Source organism: Myxocyprinus asiaticus, chromosome 49, assembly GCF_019703515.2.
Source record: "Myxocyprinus asiaticus isolate MX2 ecotype Aquarium Trade chromosome 49, UBuf_Myxa_2, whole genome shotgun sequence".
Lineage (NCBI taxonomy): Eukaryota > Metazoa > Chordata > Actinopteri > Cypriniformes > Catostomidae > Myxocyprinus > Myxocyprinus asiaticus.
Window position 1 is genome coordinate 11,694,405 of NC_059392.1, and position 17,643 is coordinate 11,712,047.

At 39.1% G+C, this 17,643-nt stretch overlaps 1 protein-coding gene across 1 annotated transcript in view; it reads left to right on the top strand.

The window, feature by feature from the left end:
* The window catches only part of LOC127438473 (protein unc-13 homolog A-like), a 56,803-nt gene that overhangs the window by 3,715 nt on the left and 35,445 nt on the right, over positions 1-17,643 (top strand). The window contains exons 2-16 of the mRNA XM_051694091.1: positions 5,172-5,201; positions 5,316-5,415; positions 6,561-6,678; positions 6,976-7,099; positions 7,183-7,253; positions 7,450-7,504; positions 8,149-8,178; positions 8,705-8,900; positions 11,773-12,513; positions 12,614-12,707; positions 14,004-14,050; positions 14,546-14,624; positions 16,357-16,362; positions 17,207-17,281; positions 17,376-17,595. Coding sequence (XP_051550051.1) covers positions 5,172-5,201; positions 5,316-5,415; positions 6,561-6,678; positions 6,976-7,099; positions 7,183-7,253; positions 7,450-7,504; positions 8,149-8,178; positions 8,705-8,900; positions 11,773-12,513; positions 12,614-12,707; positions 14,004-14,050; positions 14,546-14,624; positions 16,357-16,362; positions 17,207-17,281; positions 17,376-17,595 — 1,986 coding nt within the window. The remainder of the gene's footprint in view (positions 1-5,171; positions 5,202-5,315; positions 5,416-6,560; positions 6,679-6,975; positions 7,100-7,182; positions 7,254-7,449; positions 7,505-8,148; positions 8,179-8,704; positions 8,901-11,772; positions 12,514-12,613; positions 12,708-14,003; positions 14,051-14,545; positions 14,625-16,356; positions 16,363-17,206; positions 17,282-17,375; positions 17,596-17,643) is intronic.

Here is a 17,643-nt window from a genome sequence, read left to right on the forward strand (position 1 = left end):
TCGATCTTTACTTACTGAAATTCAAATCACTGCCCCAGTGGCCGAAGCGAGAATTTTCAGGGTGAAATTTCCACAGAGGGATGCCTAAAGCAAGTTTTCAGTTGTAAATAATGTAAAGAGTGAAGATAAATGAATTTTTTCACATTTTTTTTATTTTTTATTTTCTCCCCAATTTGGAATGCCCAATTCCCAATGCACTCTAAGTCCTTGTGGTGGTGTTGTGACTCGCCTCAATCCGGGTGGCGGAGGACGAATCTTGGTTGCGTCTGTGTCTGAGACCGTCAACCCACACATCTTATAACATGGCTTGTTGAGCGTGTTTCCGTGGAGACATAGCGCATGTGGAGGCTTCACGCCATCCACTGCGGCGTCCATGCACAACTCACCAGGCACCCCACCGAGAGCGAACCACATTATATCAACCATGAGGAGGTTACCCCATGTGACTCTACCCTCCCTAGCAACCAGGCCAATTTGGTTGCTTAGGAGACCTAGCTGGAGTCACTCAGCACACCCTGGATTCGAACTTGCGACTCCAGGGGTGGTAGTCAGCGTCTTTACTCACTGAGCTACCCAGGCCCCCCAAATGCATATTTTATTAACCATACACCCTAACCCAAATGCAAGCCCGAAACCTTACTGTCAATGGAGTAAAAATGTAATCTCGGAAGGAAAAATGGAACCTCCGAATCGCGCTCATTACTAATTATGCGACAGTGATTACTTCCTTGTTTTAACGCGGGATGAGAATCCAGCTCTCCGACGCTGCTGACACAATGTGTGTGATCATGTTGCTTGGTGACGCTTGTGGCACAGAAATTACACATTTTCGGCATTACGTTTTTTGCATTTTGTAATCACCTTTTTACCTTTCTTAGTTCATTTTAAATGGCACTGCTGTGTAACAAATGCATTTTTATATGTAAAAATCAATTAATATGGAGTCATAAAACTGCATGTATAGTAATTATACTAGGATTTAAAAAATGTAGTTTAGAATATTTCTTAGAATTATAGCATCTCACACCACACAAGACACTGCTGAAAATGCTTGAACTTTCATGTCAACTACCCATTTGATTGAAAATGTACAGTATTTCTAAATGTGGTACATTAATGGTCAGTAAAGGCTGAAGTCTCTGATCTAAATACAAACTTTCATATGCACTGAATTATATAACACTATCAATCCTTTTTAGGCAGTTGTTTTCAATGGGTCACTTGCCCATCTTCACTTGCCTTGCTCAGTTCTTGACTGCCATTTAACCCAAGATGACATGCAAATTAGGTAGGTGTGTTGTAGAAGAATTCTGACCGATACTTTAAGCCATGTTTTTTTTAAAACATCCCACACAGACATTCTGATCCATGGCTCGTCTGCCACCACTTTGTAATTAAACAGTCAGCGGATTTACAACCAGCGTCCAAAAGTGACAGCCGGTGTGTGGGCGTGTGTCACATAGACTGGCATCATTCTTGGTGCCTGCCTCAGTAACCTGAGCAGATGTACAGTAAGGCTTGCCTAATTCCCCCTGTATGTGTTTTGATGTTAAAAGTCTTCAGTTTTCTCTTACATAACTATCTTTTCTCTTCTTTTTAGTGAATTGTAATGTGTCTTTTATATGCCTTATTCGAACTGTACTGGTTTATTACAAGCATTCTATGCTGTTTGGTTGGCAGATAGTCAGCACAACATACTTGTTGAAAGCATATTTACTTTTAGGAGTTAAATAGCAAAGCACAGAGAGATGCCGAGTGTTGTCCGAAAACTGGAAATGACTACAAAATATGGCTCAAAAAATTCTAGTTATCATTTACTCACCCTTATGTTATTCCACACCCATATGATAGTGGAAATTTTAAAGGAATGTCCGAGCCACTCTTTTCCATACTATAAATGTGAATGATTTCTGGGGCTGTCAAGCTCCCCAAAAAAGGCACAGTAAAGATCAATTCTTGCACAAAGTCCATATGATGCATTTGTGTGAGCAATAGACCAAAATTTAAGTTCACTGAAGAAATTCCACTCTGCTGTAGCAACATTAGTGGTCGACCGATATGGGTTTTTCAATGGTCGATACCGATATTTAGAGAGCAGGTTGGCCAATGGCCGATATAAATTCCGATAAACATAATGCAATTTAATAAGAGCAAATCAGATGTGCACAAAATTTCTAAAGTAAAACAAACACTTATTTTTATGCAATATTTACTGAAATTTGCATAAACTAAAAAGAAAAAGAATTGAAAACAGAAAGCGCCGACTATCCATTGACGGATCTATTGGTAGATTCTGAAAATGACACAAGGTTAACACTTCTGTTAATCTGCCAAGTGAACACGTTATCGGCCTATGCCAATAATTACAAAATGGCCGATTAATCGGCCTGCCGATATATCAGTCTATCACTTAGCAACATCATTGGTTCTCGCATGTCTTGTAGCTGCTTATGATGCTACGCATTTTAACGTTTTGAATCAAACTCAACTGTGTATGAGATTCGAGAGATCATGAACTGTGTATGAGATTTGAGAGATCATGGTGGATTATTGTTTTTGTCCTGGAGCTTGATAGCCTCAGTAACCAGTCACTCTGATTGTGAGGAAAAGAGCAGCCTGGACATTCTGTTAAATGTCCACTTTTGTCCCATAAATGACTGTATTATATTATTGAGCTTTTATTGGGTATTACAGTATTGAGCTATAAGTGACCACACTTGATGGACTTGGCTATTTAACCTTCTAAATACATGATTGAATTTAGTTACCACTATAGACAGTTATCATGTATAATTTAACCTTTTGGATATGCTGCAGGTTTCTATAAAGGCATTTAAAAAAAATTCTGTCATCATCTACTGTATATGCATTGATAAGTGAAACTGCTTTACAGACCTTCACCTAATTCCTTCCCTTTGAATTAATTGATTTTACAGTCATAAAATAGTAACATTGAATCCAACAGTGTATATAACCCAAACCCAGTAGTACATCAAGGACTTCCTATATAGTGTTATTTAATTGATATTATTCATTAGAGCTAACGTTTCATTGCTTTTGCATTGATCTTTCCTCGTGACAGATTGGCTTTTTTCCATTAAATTCCAACATGAAGATAATTACTTTGCAGAGCCCAATTCATCACTGATTACACCTGCATGGTAAATTCTTGCTGTCTTTGATGAATGTTTTAAAATCATCCTCGTATGCATGCTTTTAGCCCACCCCCACCCATTTATTCACATTCACCCTTAAGTGGTTATTTTTAGTGTCAGGATATAGTGCACTCTTCCTGCGCTCGGCTACACAGAGAGATTAATGGTGCGTGAGAGGAAGAGGGAAAGAGAAAGAGGGGCAGTACACGTGCATGCCAGCCACATGGCAGGAAATGGTGTGTGGGAGCGCAAGAGAGGAAACCCAGGCAGAGGCGGGCAGTGGTAGTGGTGACTCGTGTACGGGAACCTCAAGCAGAGGCATAGCGGTTGATAATGTGGAGCATGTCATGATTAATAATTTTTTACTAACAGTCTAACCCTAGTATTTTGTTGATGATGAACCAAACCAGCACTAACCAGCATAAAAAAAAAAAATAAAAATAAAAATAAAAAGTCTTCTCAGCAGGAAACTGATGTTCAAAGCTCCCCCAAGCATTCATGCATAAATTACTGGTCTATTGGCAAGCAATGATGATTTCCATGCTGTTTGTCAGTGATACTACTGGTCTTTTAACTGCCACTGAATCATATGCTTTTTTATTTTGCTCTCAGCTGTTCTCAGGTGTTAAAAGTAACAACCGCCAAAATAAGAGCTGACTTCTCAGCCCTTTCAAATTCCGCCCTAAATTTATCGAGAAAAGCTGACTGTGAAGGATTAGAGTGGAATGCTTGGAATTATTTTAAGGTACCCTTAACTCTAGGATGCTTTGAACCCACACTGAATAGGGGAATATGAATTATGAATGGGGCCACTGACGTGGCTTCAAAATGATCAGTCGGAGGATGTCTTTTTCAGACTTCCCCTAAGCACAACTGAGAGTGACTGTCACTCTAGCCATATAAAACCCCCTCTCTGCAGTTTCATAGCTAGTCTAATATTATTCATAATCTTTGTTGGGTGTAATCGGATCACAAAGTAATTAGTTACTGTAATCAAATTACTTTAGGCACAACAAATACTGTAAACCATTACATTTTAAATTCTTGTTATCAGATTACAGTTACTGACTTTCAATAAAAGTAATTATTTTAAAGTACATTACTTGGGTTACAAATATTTCTAAAATAATATTAACTTTTTTTTGTAACTTACCCAACACTGTTCATAATCTATACTGAGAAAATATCTGTATCTATGTCTGTACTGGTAAACATTGCTTTTTTACTTTTGCAGAAGGCTGTGGTTCTCTTATTGCTTGATATGCTGGTTTTAATACCTTTATTATCAGGTTTTCATGTGTATTTCTCCTTACCAACCCTTGTAAAAAAGTATTGTGGAGGTCCGATGATACAGTGAGTGTATCAAATAGGAATACTGTTGTACTTATATATATCATGATATATACCATGGTACTGAATGAATACTATGGTACTACTTTCACTTACAAAAACATACCAAAAAGTAACACAATGTCTTTTGACATGATAGTACCATAGTATACCTTGGATTACCATGTAAATGCCATGATACATGAATTTCAGTACCATTGTGTGTGTGTGTGTGTGTGTGTGTGTGTGTGTGTGTGTGTGTACCATCACTGTTCCACAAAACTAAATATTTTTGTAAGGGTTTGATAAAAAAAAAAAAAAAAAAATGTAGTACAGTGGTACTTTTTGGTACTTGTTTGTTAGTGAAAAGTAATGTTCTGCCACTGCGTTCCCTATCTGATAACTCATAACCTTTTCAAAAGTTTGTTCTAAAACTGATTTTATGCATTTCTAACTCCCTATTACCAAACAAATCCTTCTCAGAATATTGAATGAATCATATGCCACTCTCTCCCTGACAGAAAATAAATTATGGTAAACTGAAGTCTAGAGCCTCGAGGAATCCCTAATGCAAAAATGCAAATATGCTGACATTGAATTTCAAATATCCGCCTGATATGTGAAGTGTGATTATTTTTAATACCTGTTTTTATTATTTATTTACATGCACGTCTCTCTCTATTACAGTGAAAAAAGCCAAGCTCGATGGACCTCTAGGTAATTTTGAAGTCTCACTTTAACTATCTTTCCACACATGTAACCTGTCTATTGTAGTTTTAGCAAGCATGTACCCATGATCTATGTAATAAATGCACAATATTTTCTATGCAGAGAAATTTAACACCTACGTGTCACTGAAGGTTCAGAATGTGAAAAGCACCACCATCGCCGTTCGAGGCAGTCAGCCATGTTGGGAACAGGACTTCATGTTGTAAGTTCTTCGTCTATCGCTTTTAGAATAGGTTCGCAAAGTACGCAAATGCAGATAAGTTAGGCTAAGTATGCAAATGCAGATGTGAATGCTTTGTAAATGTAATGCTACCGCAGTCCTGTTGTAAATACTTATTCTATGTTTTTGTATTATTTGGGGAGTAACAGACCTCAGTACTCAAAGGGGCAATAGGGGCAAATTATCTTCAAATGTTTCTGCCATTAATCCAAATATTATTATTATGTCAACACAAGACTTAAGACTGAGCTGATAAGAACTTTGAAGAAGGGTTTGTTTCTGTTCTCATGTAACAGTTTAATCCCCTAAGTGGTGGCAGGCTGGTAGTACCCCTTATGGATTTCGCCCTCAAGGGCCCAGATGTTGCCTAGCATTGATTGCAGGAAAACCTGAATTTTTTTAAACTAAAGATAGTTGATATAAACAACAAGAATTAAAAGGACAATCACCACTCTAAAAGTCTAGTGTCTATTTAAATGTCTAAAACATATGTTTAGACACTGATTGCTTTTTAACATGCAGAAGAAATAATGTCAGAGAAGACAATTCTAACGCATCTGATCTACATTGCCTGACTACACCCTCATCTGAAGTCATCTATTAGCCAAATTATTAATTCACTCTTTAGATCTGCTTTGGCTCCTCTTTATCTCTCTGTGCAGTGTCTAACACTGCACCACCATTTCACCATCCCTGAGATTAGTCCCCGTGGTCAGTGAGAGGGATTGGTTTTGATATCAAAGCGGAAGCTATTATTAGGATTTGATGCAGCTTAGAGACTGTGGTCCTGCGGAGCCTCACTTGTAGTGTTACTGGATATGCCCAAATCACAGCTAGCATGGTTTCATTCCTTCTGTATTTTTGTCCTTCTGTATTCTCTAGAGTCTGTTTTTTCAGCATGCCTAATCTAAATAAAACTACTCAGTCATGCAGAAATTTGCACGTTTTATTTTTTGTATTCCATCCTAGTCAATTTTGCCTTGGCCATCTTAATTCTGAAACATTATAAGCAGAATGTATTGCCTGGTGATGGAGTGATGTGTCACAATGCTGGCTGTATGTATAAGTCTTGAATTATTGTCATCATGCAATTTATGAATCTCTATGTCCATCGATCCCTCTTCCAGTGAGATTAACAGGCTGGATTTGGGCCTGACAGTGGAGGTATGGAACAAAGGACTGATCTGGGACACCATGGTTGGCACATTGTGGATCCCATTGCACAGCATTCGACAGTCGAACGAGGTACAGCCCAGATGGTCTGCCTGGCCCCCAACAGCTTGCAGCTTTTCTCACCCTCTGCAGAGCTAAATGTAGAGATCTGTAGCTGATGCCTGCCATTGGCTATAATTGCTCAAATGTTTCATAATTTAGTTTCTTCCAGACTTTATTTATTAAAAGAATGTTGCATGCTAGCATTCTTTAAAATTATTTATGATTAAAACATTAAAACAGAGCTTCTGATGATTTCCAAAATACCAGCAAAATTAAATGTCCCTGATGGCAGACATAAAAACAGCATCTATTTCTCTTGTGTTGTAGGAAGGGCCAGGTCAATGGCTGACTTTAGATTCCCAGGTTATCATGGCCGAAAATGAGATCTGCGGCACGAAAGATCCCACCTTCCATCGAGTGCTTTTGGACACACGATTCGAACTACCATTAGGTGCCCTTATTGTTTACAGCTTTCTCCCATTTCAGGAATTATCCTGAGTTCTGTTGCTCACCAATGGCTTTCATAACTTCCAGATATACCAGAGGAGGAGGCTCGATACTGGGCCAAGAAATTGGAACAGCTCAATGCCATGAGGGACCAAGATGTGAGTATCCTCATTCAACTTCAGTCTTGTGTTTACAGTATGCTTTAATTCTGTGAGTCTGTCAGACCTGAGGCCTCAACAACATTTTTTATTTGCCTTCCCCTCTCCTGAACTACTGACCCATTAAATGAGAAATGTCACCTGTTCTTAACTGTCTTGCCAGACTTAGTTCTTCCTGTGTTTGCTCATTTTGCAGTATACCTACCAGGAGGAGCACGAGAGACCACTTCCAGTGCCATCAACACAGTGCTGTGAGCTCTGAACTTATAAACACACTTACACATTTCCCACACAATAAATGACAAGGCCCCTTGGTTGGTAGATGTGTACAAAACATCATTAGAGGACAGATCACCCAATCAGCAGGTCCAAGATGAGACTATTTTATCTCTGAGCTATTGATTAATGGCCTACCATCATGGTGCACAGATATTTCCTGTACAGTATTCAACAATACTGCATTTCAAGCCTTGGGGGTTAAGGATGAGGGGGTTGCACTGGCTTGTCACTGCAGCCAGATGTTTTCTTATTTGGGGTACAAAACATCCTGTGTTCAGATCCCGGACAAGCCCCACATTTATGAAACTGTGTTATTTAAACTTAGGGAAAAAAAACATGTCAGGGGTAAATCAAATAAAAATAACAAGCCATAAAGAAGTGAAGGTGGAGGAGTGTATGGAAAAAAATCACCATGCAGAGCATGCATAAGGTCACTCTTCCACTCTGCACACACCCAAATTTATGCCCATGTCACACTTAGTACAGTTTAACATCCCAGATTTATATTGAGCTGTTTGTTCATGGTCACACAGAGGCATGTGTGCACAAAGGTATATTTTCATCCCTGACTTCATGGCAAACTTTTAATTTTTGTGTTGACTAATTTTTCTCATAGGTAACTGGAGTCTATGGGGGGACCAGCAGAGTAAGTGAACTTTATGGTTTATGGGTTTGAGAAAAAAAATCAGAAATCCAAAAATGCTGACTTGTGTACTTAACATGGTTCACCAAATTAAGAGAGTAGTATCAACATCTTTTTGGTCATAGTTAAATGTTCATATCAATCAATTAGATTTTTGGGTTAGGGCTATGGTTAGGGGTAAATTAGGGATATGGTTAAGCTTAATCCTGGGGTTAGAAACTTTAACAAGATTCTTTTCAACTAATCACTTTACTCTGATTATAGGGAAAGGCAAGGTTTGTGTGTGACATAGAGTTAGGTCTATGATTAGTTGATATGAATGTAGAGCCTGTCCTACTTTGGTATATCATGTTTTGGTTGGTTATCTATTGTTTCTTGTAAACAAGATTTTTCAGCATTGGCTTTGTTAATACACTTAGAAAATGCTTAAAGTATATAGAACTTATGCCCATGTACCATTAATGGTTTCAGTAACTCTGTGATAAAATCTAAAGAATTTACACCTCTAATGTGGGCATGTCTTCTTCAGATGATGATCCAGACAGTGCTGTGGATGATCGAGACAGCGATTACCGCAGTGAAACCAGTAACAGCATCCCACCGCCATACTACACCACCTCTCAGCCCAATGCATCTATGCACCAGTATCCCATCCGACACATGCACCATGGCTCCCGCTACAATGATATGCAGGACTATGAATACGATAACCAGAGAGCAATTAGGTAAATCACAACAGAGCCCCCCTTTCATTCATAATAGTGCTCACTTCCCCATTTCTGAGCATAATGTAGTTGTTAATGGTAGTCTATATCACTTTAGCATACAGTATATTAATTGGTAATCATTTACTGTGTCTGTGTGACTTTCCTCTGTTTTATTCCTATGCATTGCTCACTGTATATAAGCCTTGGAAAAGTGTTTATATACACGTGGTTTGGAACCACACTGGTGCCACTCTATGATTTCAATGCAGAGTTTCCCCACAATTTCTCATTTTGGCCCAGTTAGGCTCAAAACAAGCTTTTGTTTCCTGTACATTTTGTCTTACTACAGTGGTATACCAAAATTCTTGCATTGCATGCTGGTATTAGTGCATCATGGAGACTCTGCTCTGAGATTCTGCCCCTGTCCTATATGGCACCCTTAACCCTCACAGTCTTCCTCCAAGACTAAAATTTGGGTAACATTTTCTGTTAAGTCCAGTGCTCACGAATACCCTTCTGAAACCTAAAATGACAAATGGGACATCCTGTAGTCTCGTGGACTTGACTGCAAGTGCCCAACAAGTGTGCCAGTTGGGACAGTGCCTCTTTCAAAGCCTCTTGAATTCTTTATATAGTCTGACTAATGGACGGGGATCCTGATTCCACAATGATGCTTTTGATATGAGTCTCTTAGAAGATTGGTTAACCAGTGACTTGAGTTGGTCATGTTCCATCCATTTTTAACTAATGAGGTGAAATGAAAAACAAATTAAAAAGACATTACTCATGCTCCTCCTCTTCCTGCCTTCCCCCCATTCCCTTCCCTCCCACCAGACGCTATGATAGTTTAGACTCTGCCACCAACGGCCGCAGCGATCTCGATTCAGCTTCTGGCTCGAGCAGGCGCACCAGCCGCCAGTACTCCTTAGAAAGTAGGCACTCGTTCTCTGATAGGTGGGTCTCTGTAGCTCCTACACCTCCACCCTCTTCCACCTCCTTTTCCTGCTCTTCTTCCTGCTCCAGCCTGTGATTCCGTCCTGCTGTGATGATGTCGTGGAATTGGACTTGTCTGGTCCTGTGGTCCTCGCTGTGCTTGCCATGCATGTGCACCAATCCTTCTTTTACATACATGGTCTATTGATATATATTTATATATATATATATATATATATACACTGTATCTATTTCTCTTTATATATGTATCTATGTACCTCTATCATGAGTGCTGTGTACCTCTTAATGGTCTGTCACATGTTATTAGGTAACTGACCCATTCGTGTCACTAGCTTTTCTTGTGTCTTTTGTACCGTGTAATCAGAATTTGGCGCAATTGCCTCTGGGGGTCCACTGGGTTTGGAAAAAACAGTCTTTGCCTGTTTTATCCTTGACAGAGTTAGAGAATAACGTTGTAATTCTGTATGCCTAGCGTACACTAATTACATAGCCTTTAGACACACTATGCTCTGTGTGGGCAGCAGGCGGGACCATGTAAATGGCTATGACAGAGACGAGGGCATGTGCACATCAGTGATTAAGTTTCTTAGTGTCTTAGGGATTCAGTGTTGTTCTCTTTCTGAGAAATGCAGAAATGTGTTGTGAGGAACACAGGAAATAACATTGTGTGTTTATGGCTGTGTCCGAAACCTAAGGTAGCTGCCTTGTAACCTCGCTGCCTAGTCAGTCAGTGACTTAACAAGCAGTGTTTCTATATGAAGATGCCTCTGGATTCAGAGAGGTTTTCAAGGCAACATAACATCATTTCTAATTATCTAGAACAATCTCAAATGAACTTTAGACATAAACAAATATTTCAAGACAATGCTCTATCATGCACCATTTTTATTCTTTCCATCCAACCACCGAACCGCACGCACAATATTGTGGGATATCGTAGACAGCAAAGGACACATCTATGCTGCCTTCAAAAACGGACTATATGGAGGCATCTAAGTAGAAAGGATGTGACAAACAATGATTTTGGACGTGCCTTGATGCCTTCCTACATCCGTATACAGCCTCTGAAAGCAGCATTTATTAGCTTTCGAACACAGCCTTGTGTGCTAGAGGGTGAGAAAAAGTGACGAGGATATATGGTTAACTGCCGGAAAGTATTGACAGAAGTTTGATTGTATGTGTAATTGTGTGTGTCCTGTGGCTCTCATATTTCCTGCAATCTGAAGCCCAAATGTCTCTTTGGCAAAAGGCCTGTTACACACCCCGTCTCTTTCGTTTCTGATTTGTCATGCATTACTAAACCTTACTTCCCATAATCGATAATGTGGAAATGTGACCGTGTGTGTGTTTCAGTGTGCTGCAGTATTCTCTCAATCTCTCTACACCTAACTGGGTCATTCAACTGCGAGGATAAATAGTCTTTGTTTAAGGTTTTATGATGAAAAAGCTACATCTTCTTTTCTTTCAGCTAATTTTCTGTCCCTCTCCAACACTTTCTTCTTCTATCTATCTTTCACAGATGGGCTTTCCTTTTTTTTGCTTCCACCTGGATTATTTGTTACTGATGGCTCTTCCCACTGTTGTCTCATTTTACTTTATTTAGTTTGGTCTGAGATTGTGAAACGGCTCATTCGAGTCCTTATGTTAATGTGTGTTTTTCCCAATCTACTCCCTCAGATGAGCTTCAGGCCCTTGTCTCGATTTTGCTCACCTTACCTGCACTCAGCACTCATACGTCTATATAAATAAACACACACACATGCACATCATGACATAATTTTTCAGCTGACAAGTGCATTGTTTTCCACTGTGTTTGGTTGTTCCCAATTTCTTCACCTCAAGCTCTCACGTTACGCCCCATAAACCCGTATTTCAGCAGTGGCCTACCTCGGTTCTCCACTGCCTTAATATAACTGGCGGCTGTTTACTCCCACAGCCCCACCGGCAGTAGTCACTATGCCTCCTCGGGTGAGCTGAGCCGTGGCAGCTCCCAGCTCAGCGAAGAGTTCGGCCATGAGGATGGTGAGAGTTTCCGTGGTTCTGGAGAATTCTATGATGAGAACGACTCTTACCACTCCTGCCATTCCTCCGTTAGCTACGGTAAAGACTCACCCGGTTGGGACCCAGACGAACCACAGGGTGTCTACAGTGATGATGGGGAGTACAATAAAGATGGAGGCGAAGAGGGTGCACTCTACGATGAAGAAGATGGAGAGATCTATGAACAAGATCCCTATGAAGAGGAAGAGGAGGGGAGGGCGTATGAAGAAGATGAAGACATGTACCCATTGGACGGTACTCTCAGCGAAGAACAGGAGACACCATACACCCCCACTCCAACCAGCATGGCCCCAACGTTGGCCCCTGAGGCCCCCACCAGCCGTCCACCACTTGAGAAACAGGCTTCCATGCATCAGCAACATCCCCCACAATCCCAATCCCAATTCCAGACTATAGAACCCAAGAGAGAGTCCCTGCCCCCACAGCAGCCACAAGATGTCTTCGCAAAGGTACCACATACCTTAAGCCCGCCACAGGACTCTCAGCTGGAGCCTTTTACTCCAGCAGAGAAGGTCCCAATGCCTGCAGACAAGCATACAGAAGAACTATTGCCCTCTTCTGCCAATGAGGTCCCACTTGAAGCTGAGCAAGAGAAGAAAGAGGCTCTACCTGAGAGGTAAGCACCATATGCCATAGAGTCCTTGGAGGCTTGGACTTGGAATGTCTTTCATTGCTGGATGTAAGTTACATCCAATAACTTTCCCATCTTTTCCTAGCACACCCAAGCTGGAGACACCAGTGGACCCTGCAGTAAGGGCCAAAGCCAACTGGCTACGACTCTTCAGCAGGGTTCGCCTTCAACTGCAGGAGGTATGTGAGGTCAAAAGTTGTATTTGAGTTCTGATTTCTGGTTTTCTTTGTATTAAAGAACTGTTAAGGTCCTAGATTTGAGGATCAGGCAAATGCAAAGCCATAACATCTTGTAGAATCCCTAGTAAAGGATAGTAAGTTACATGGTTATGTTTCACTGCCTCTTCTTTGTCAACCTATATGACAGTGTTGTTGGACTTTATACTGACACCTAAAGGTGTGGATGTGACATCACACAATGGTTTTCTGTTTACTGATGCATTGTGGAAATACCCTGTTCATAGCCATAAATGTAACCCAATGATTAATTTATTCTGAAACTAAAAGTTTCCAATATTTGGAGTCACCAAGATACCACAAGTGAGTAGTATTTGGGTGATCTCAAAATGGCAGCTATGATGAGAGAGGACCACCTTTATGTAGAATAAGCATTTTATAGCCCACTAATATGACAAAGTCATCATCTCTTGTAAGTTTACATAATTTTAAATATCTCTGCCTAAACTACTATGCGTAAAACATGTTTAAGTTGAAACAAATACTTTATAGCCCACTGATGTGACAAAAATCGTCATCTCTTGTAAGTGTACATTTTACATATCTTTGCCTAAAGTACTATGTGTAAAACATGTTCAAGTAGAAACAAATACTTAGTGCACCTTTAAATCTACATTTTGGCACCTTGGGTCTGCTTTGTTGGCTGTCATGGAGTCATTAGTCTTCGGGTAGTTTTGCTTCTGTTTTCATCCTTTTTCATGCCTGTGTTCTCCATACTTGTTTTTTTCTTTTTTTTCTTTCTTTAATGTAAGTTCTTTGTCATTTTACTGTTACGTATGTTTTCAAAACAAGTTTTCATTTTGAGATTTCGTACCTTGCCCCTATATGTGTTCTACCCCATTTGTTTTTGTTTTTTGTGTGTTTTTCTTTCAGTTTTTTGTCATTGCCTTAGCGATTATTACGCTCATCCCCGCTTTGCTGAAGCTGGACGAGCAGTCTGAAAGGTGGGTGTGACTGTGTGGTTCCGAGGTAAACACATTTTCCTGATGGATGGCTATGGCGCACTTCCTCCGAGACACACATGGAGTTGTTATGACAGAATAATGATGATGGAGATAAATCTGGTCCAATCAAAGCAAACAATGGCCTTATTTCTGCAATAGAAATAATACCATTGAAATGACATTGAGAGGTCTAAATATATATTAAAGAGAAGTTTAATATGGTTTAGTGGACAAAAGAAGTGGAGATATATGAAGCTCTGATACTGACCCTGCTGTAACTCCCTGTTTTCCGCAGGCTCGAGGCGAGACTCCGGGACTTGCGTCACTCTTTTTGCAAGCAGGGTGAGTGTTACAAGAGAGTTCTGCTAATTTTCAGAGCAGCCCAAAATTTGAGTTTTTAAACATGATGTTTAGAAAAATAGTCAGCACATTACAAATACAGTAAAAAAAAAAAAAAAGAAGAAGAAGAAGAAGTGTTGCAGACAAGCAAACACTCTTAAAATGGCATCTTCCAGATGAAAACTTGAACATGGAAAATATATATCCTCTCAGGGCACTTTTTTATATTTTAAGGTATTTAGGATTAATTAGATATAAGTTAGTTAAATTGGACTTGATAAATTGGAAATTTGTGTAATCTATTACATATTTAAAAGACTGAATTAGATAATATATCTCCTTATTGATTTTCTTTTTTTTTTCAAACTTTCAGAGCTGTCAAGAAACTATTTTCTCAATCTTCAAAGTTGTAACACTTCTCTATCAGTTTGCTTCCAATCATAAATTATGTAATATAATATTAATAATACAAAATGTCTTTGACCATTTGATTCTCAGGCCTGGAGGTGCTCTTTACAGCATAGACAGCATGCCTGACCTTCGCAAGAGAAAAGCTATCCCTCTCGTCCGAGACTTGGTGAGTCACACACCCACGATTCAGTACATAACTTGCCCTGCTGCAGTACAGAAGTATTGCTGGACCCATCACTGTCTCAAATCTTCAGAAGCATCATCCATATATATCAGTGTGGTTATTTTGGGCAGGGGTGTGTCAAGGCTCAGGAGTTCACAGAAACGTCTGTGGAACATCTGTTTGAGTCACGGTTACAGGGTTAGACGTTAATACAGCATTACTCAGATCCATTCAGCCTTTAGACTGATGAGTTTCCTTGGGTCCAGTCAGTCCCCCAACTGCTTCATTGTCTGTAGCACAAAGCCATTAATTTTGAACTTTGTATTTCATCCTGAGTTGACTCCATTCCCTGCTAACTTTGTTTTGGCTCTTCAACCTACTTCTGGAGCTTGTTGAACTTTCCCACTTTTACTTAATTGTCTTTTTTAGCATGTGAATACAGTCTGGATTTTTCGTTTTTGGGGGAATAAATAAATGTTAGTACATTGCACACTGGTTAGGATTACAGTTTATGCTGTCCATAGCCGATGCTACTGGTTGGCTTAGGCTTCTGCTTGGACTTGTTGGCCAAGCAAAATGAAACTCTTCAATTATAATGGGGGGTGAACTTAGAAAGTTCTAAAAAAAAAAATTGGCCCTCCCATTTATTGTGGTTGCTACTCATTTAAATACTTGAAAGAGTTTAATGCCAACAACATTTTCTGCAAAACTCCTCAGCAGACTGACAGGAGAGTTTATGTATTGATTAAACATAAAAACCGAGAGCCAAAAATTTGCTCAGTAGCGGACAGCTGTCGTGTAGGTCTGGTCACCGTTATTCAGCCAAGAACACTCCTGGCAACCCTCACTGAAGAGCTGTCAGAACAGGCAATGGCACCATACCCTCTTTCATGCTCTGAACTGGAAGACAAGAAAGATATTTCCATACTGCACTAAACAGATCTGCAGTGTGTCGGTTTTAATCCAGTTAACTGTCACCCATCCGAAAATTTGAGTCAGAAGGCGAAGTGCTGACTTGAGAAGAATTAAAATGCATGTCAAAAACAATTAATGTGAGAGACAAAATACCTCATACCTTTCTTACTTTTTTCTCTCTGCACTTTCCATCTATCAATCTTTTTGCATTCTTTTTATATACACACTTTTCAATGCCCCTCTAAATAAAAGTTTTTTGTTGTTGTTGTGTCTAACTAAAAGTAGAAATGTTACTAACTTAACTACATTTTAAGTAGCGTGACAGTAGCTCAGCTGTATAAAAACTAATAGTGTAGCATTGCCAAACACTATATCGCTGTTTTTTATGTCAAATTGTTTTGTGCACACACAAACCAAAGCAACAGTAAGACATACCTAAAATTGTTTCTCTTTTGTTGTAAAGAATTAGTAAGCCTGATTCAATTGAGTGAATCAATTCATTCAGATGGTTCATTTAATTGAACCTTTTCAAGAAATGATTCACAGACTCGTATAATAAAATTATTAGCAGCTTCCCCAACACTAGTCTACAGTTTTATAAAAATGCATAACCTCAAATTAACACACACTCCTATCTTACTTTTACATTTTAACCACAGCTTTCTACAAGTGGTAGAAGTCTTACATTAAATCACCCTTTGTTGTGCTATTCTTATTGACGTGACACAAGTAATCAGATGTTGAAGAATATTTGCCAGACTTCTCAGTAACATTTCTTTCTTTCCTTTTCTTTCTTATTCCAATGCTTCAAATACTACAGGCAATGGTGAGTACCAAAGCCCCAGGGTTTCACTTTTACAATACCCCTGGGTAAAGTGCTTCAATTTCATTCAAAAACATAATTTTCGCTAGTGTTCACTGTACACATGTGGCTTGGCATTAAAAATTCCATTACAAAGAATTTCCTCATGGAAATAGTGACATTGCTAAAATATAAAACAGTTTTGATTTATTTTGGATTTTGTTTAGTCACAACATAATTCCCATAGTTCCATTTATGTTATTCCATAGTTTTGATGACTTTACTATTATTCTAAAATGTAAAAAATAAATAAATAATAATTATAATAAAGAATGAGTGTTTCAGAACTTTTGACCGATAGTGTATATATATACAAACATAAAAGTCCTCTAGATCTTGTGTTAAAAATCTTCAAAGTAGTCACCCTTTGCCTAGAATTTGCAGACATGTACTCTTGACATTTTCTCAACCAACTTCTTGAGGTATCACCCTGGGATGCTTTTTAAACAGTATTGAAGGAGTTCCCATCTATGTTGGGCACTTATTGGCTGCTTTTCTTTATTATTTGGTCCAAGTCATCAATTTGAAAAACATTTTTTTTATTTTATTTTTTTATTAAATTGTAGTTTTATAATGAAATAAAATAATATAGTGGCACAATTATATTTTTGTCAACAAAACTAATTTCAAACATTTAAGCATACGCCTTCAGATCAAAAGATTTTTAAGATCATGAGGAACATTTCAGTGAAGTGTTTCAAAACATTTGACCGGTAGTGTATAAAAAAAAATGATATTATTGGAAACCAATCAAAGACATATGGTTCTAATTTTATTTTGACCCCTATATATTTACCTTCTCTTTCAGTCTCTTGTCCAGAACTCTCGAAAGGCAGGCATCACTTCTGCTATGGCCTCCAGTACACTTAACAATGAAGAACTGGTATGTCAACGAGCCTTGTTTCCTTTCTGGATATTCTTATTTTGCAGTTCAGAACTATTTACCATTTACCTGTCCAATTATTGTGATCATGCAGAAGAGTCACGTCTATAAGAAGACCCTGCAGGCTTTGATTTACCCCATCTCCTGTACCACGCCACACAACTTTGAGGTGTGGACGGCCACCACGCCCACCTACTGCTATGAGTGTGAGGGGCTTCTGTGGGGCATCGCTCGACAGGGCATGCGCTGCACTGAGTGCGGTGTCAAGTGCCATGAGAAGTGTCAAGATTTGCTGAATGCTGACTGTCTGCAGAGTAAGATTCTCTTATTTAAATGTTCAGTTTTCATTACTCTAAGAATTC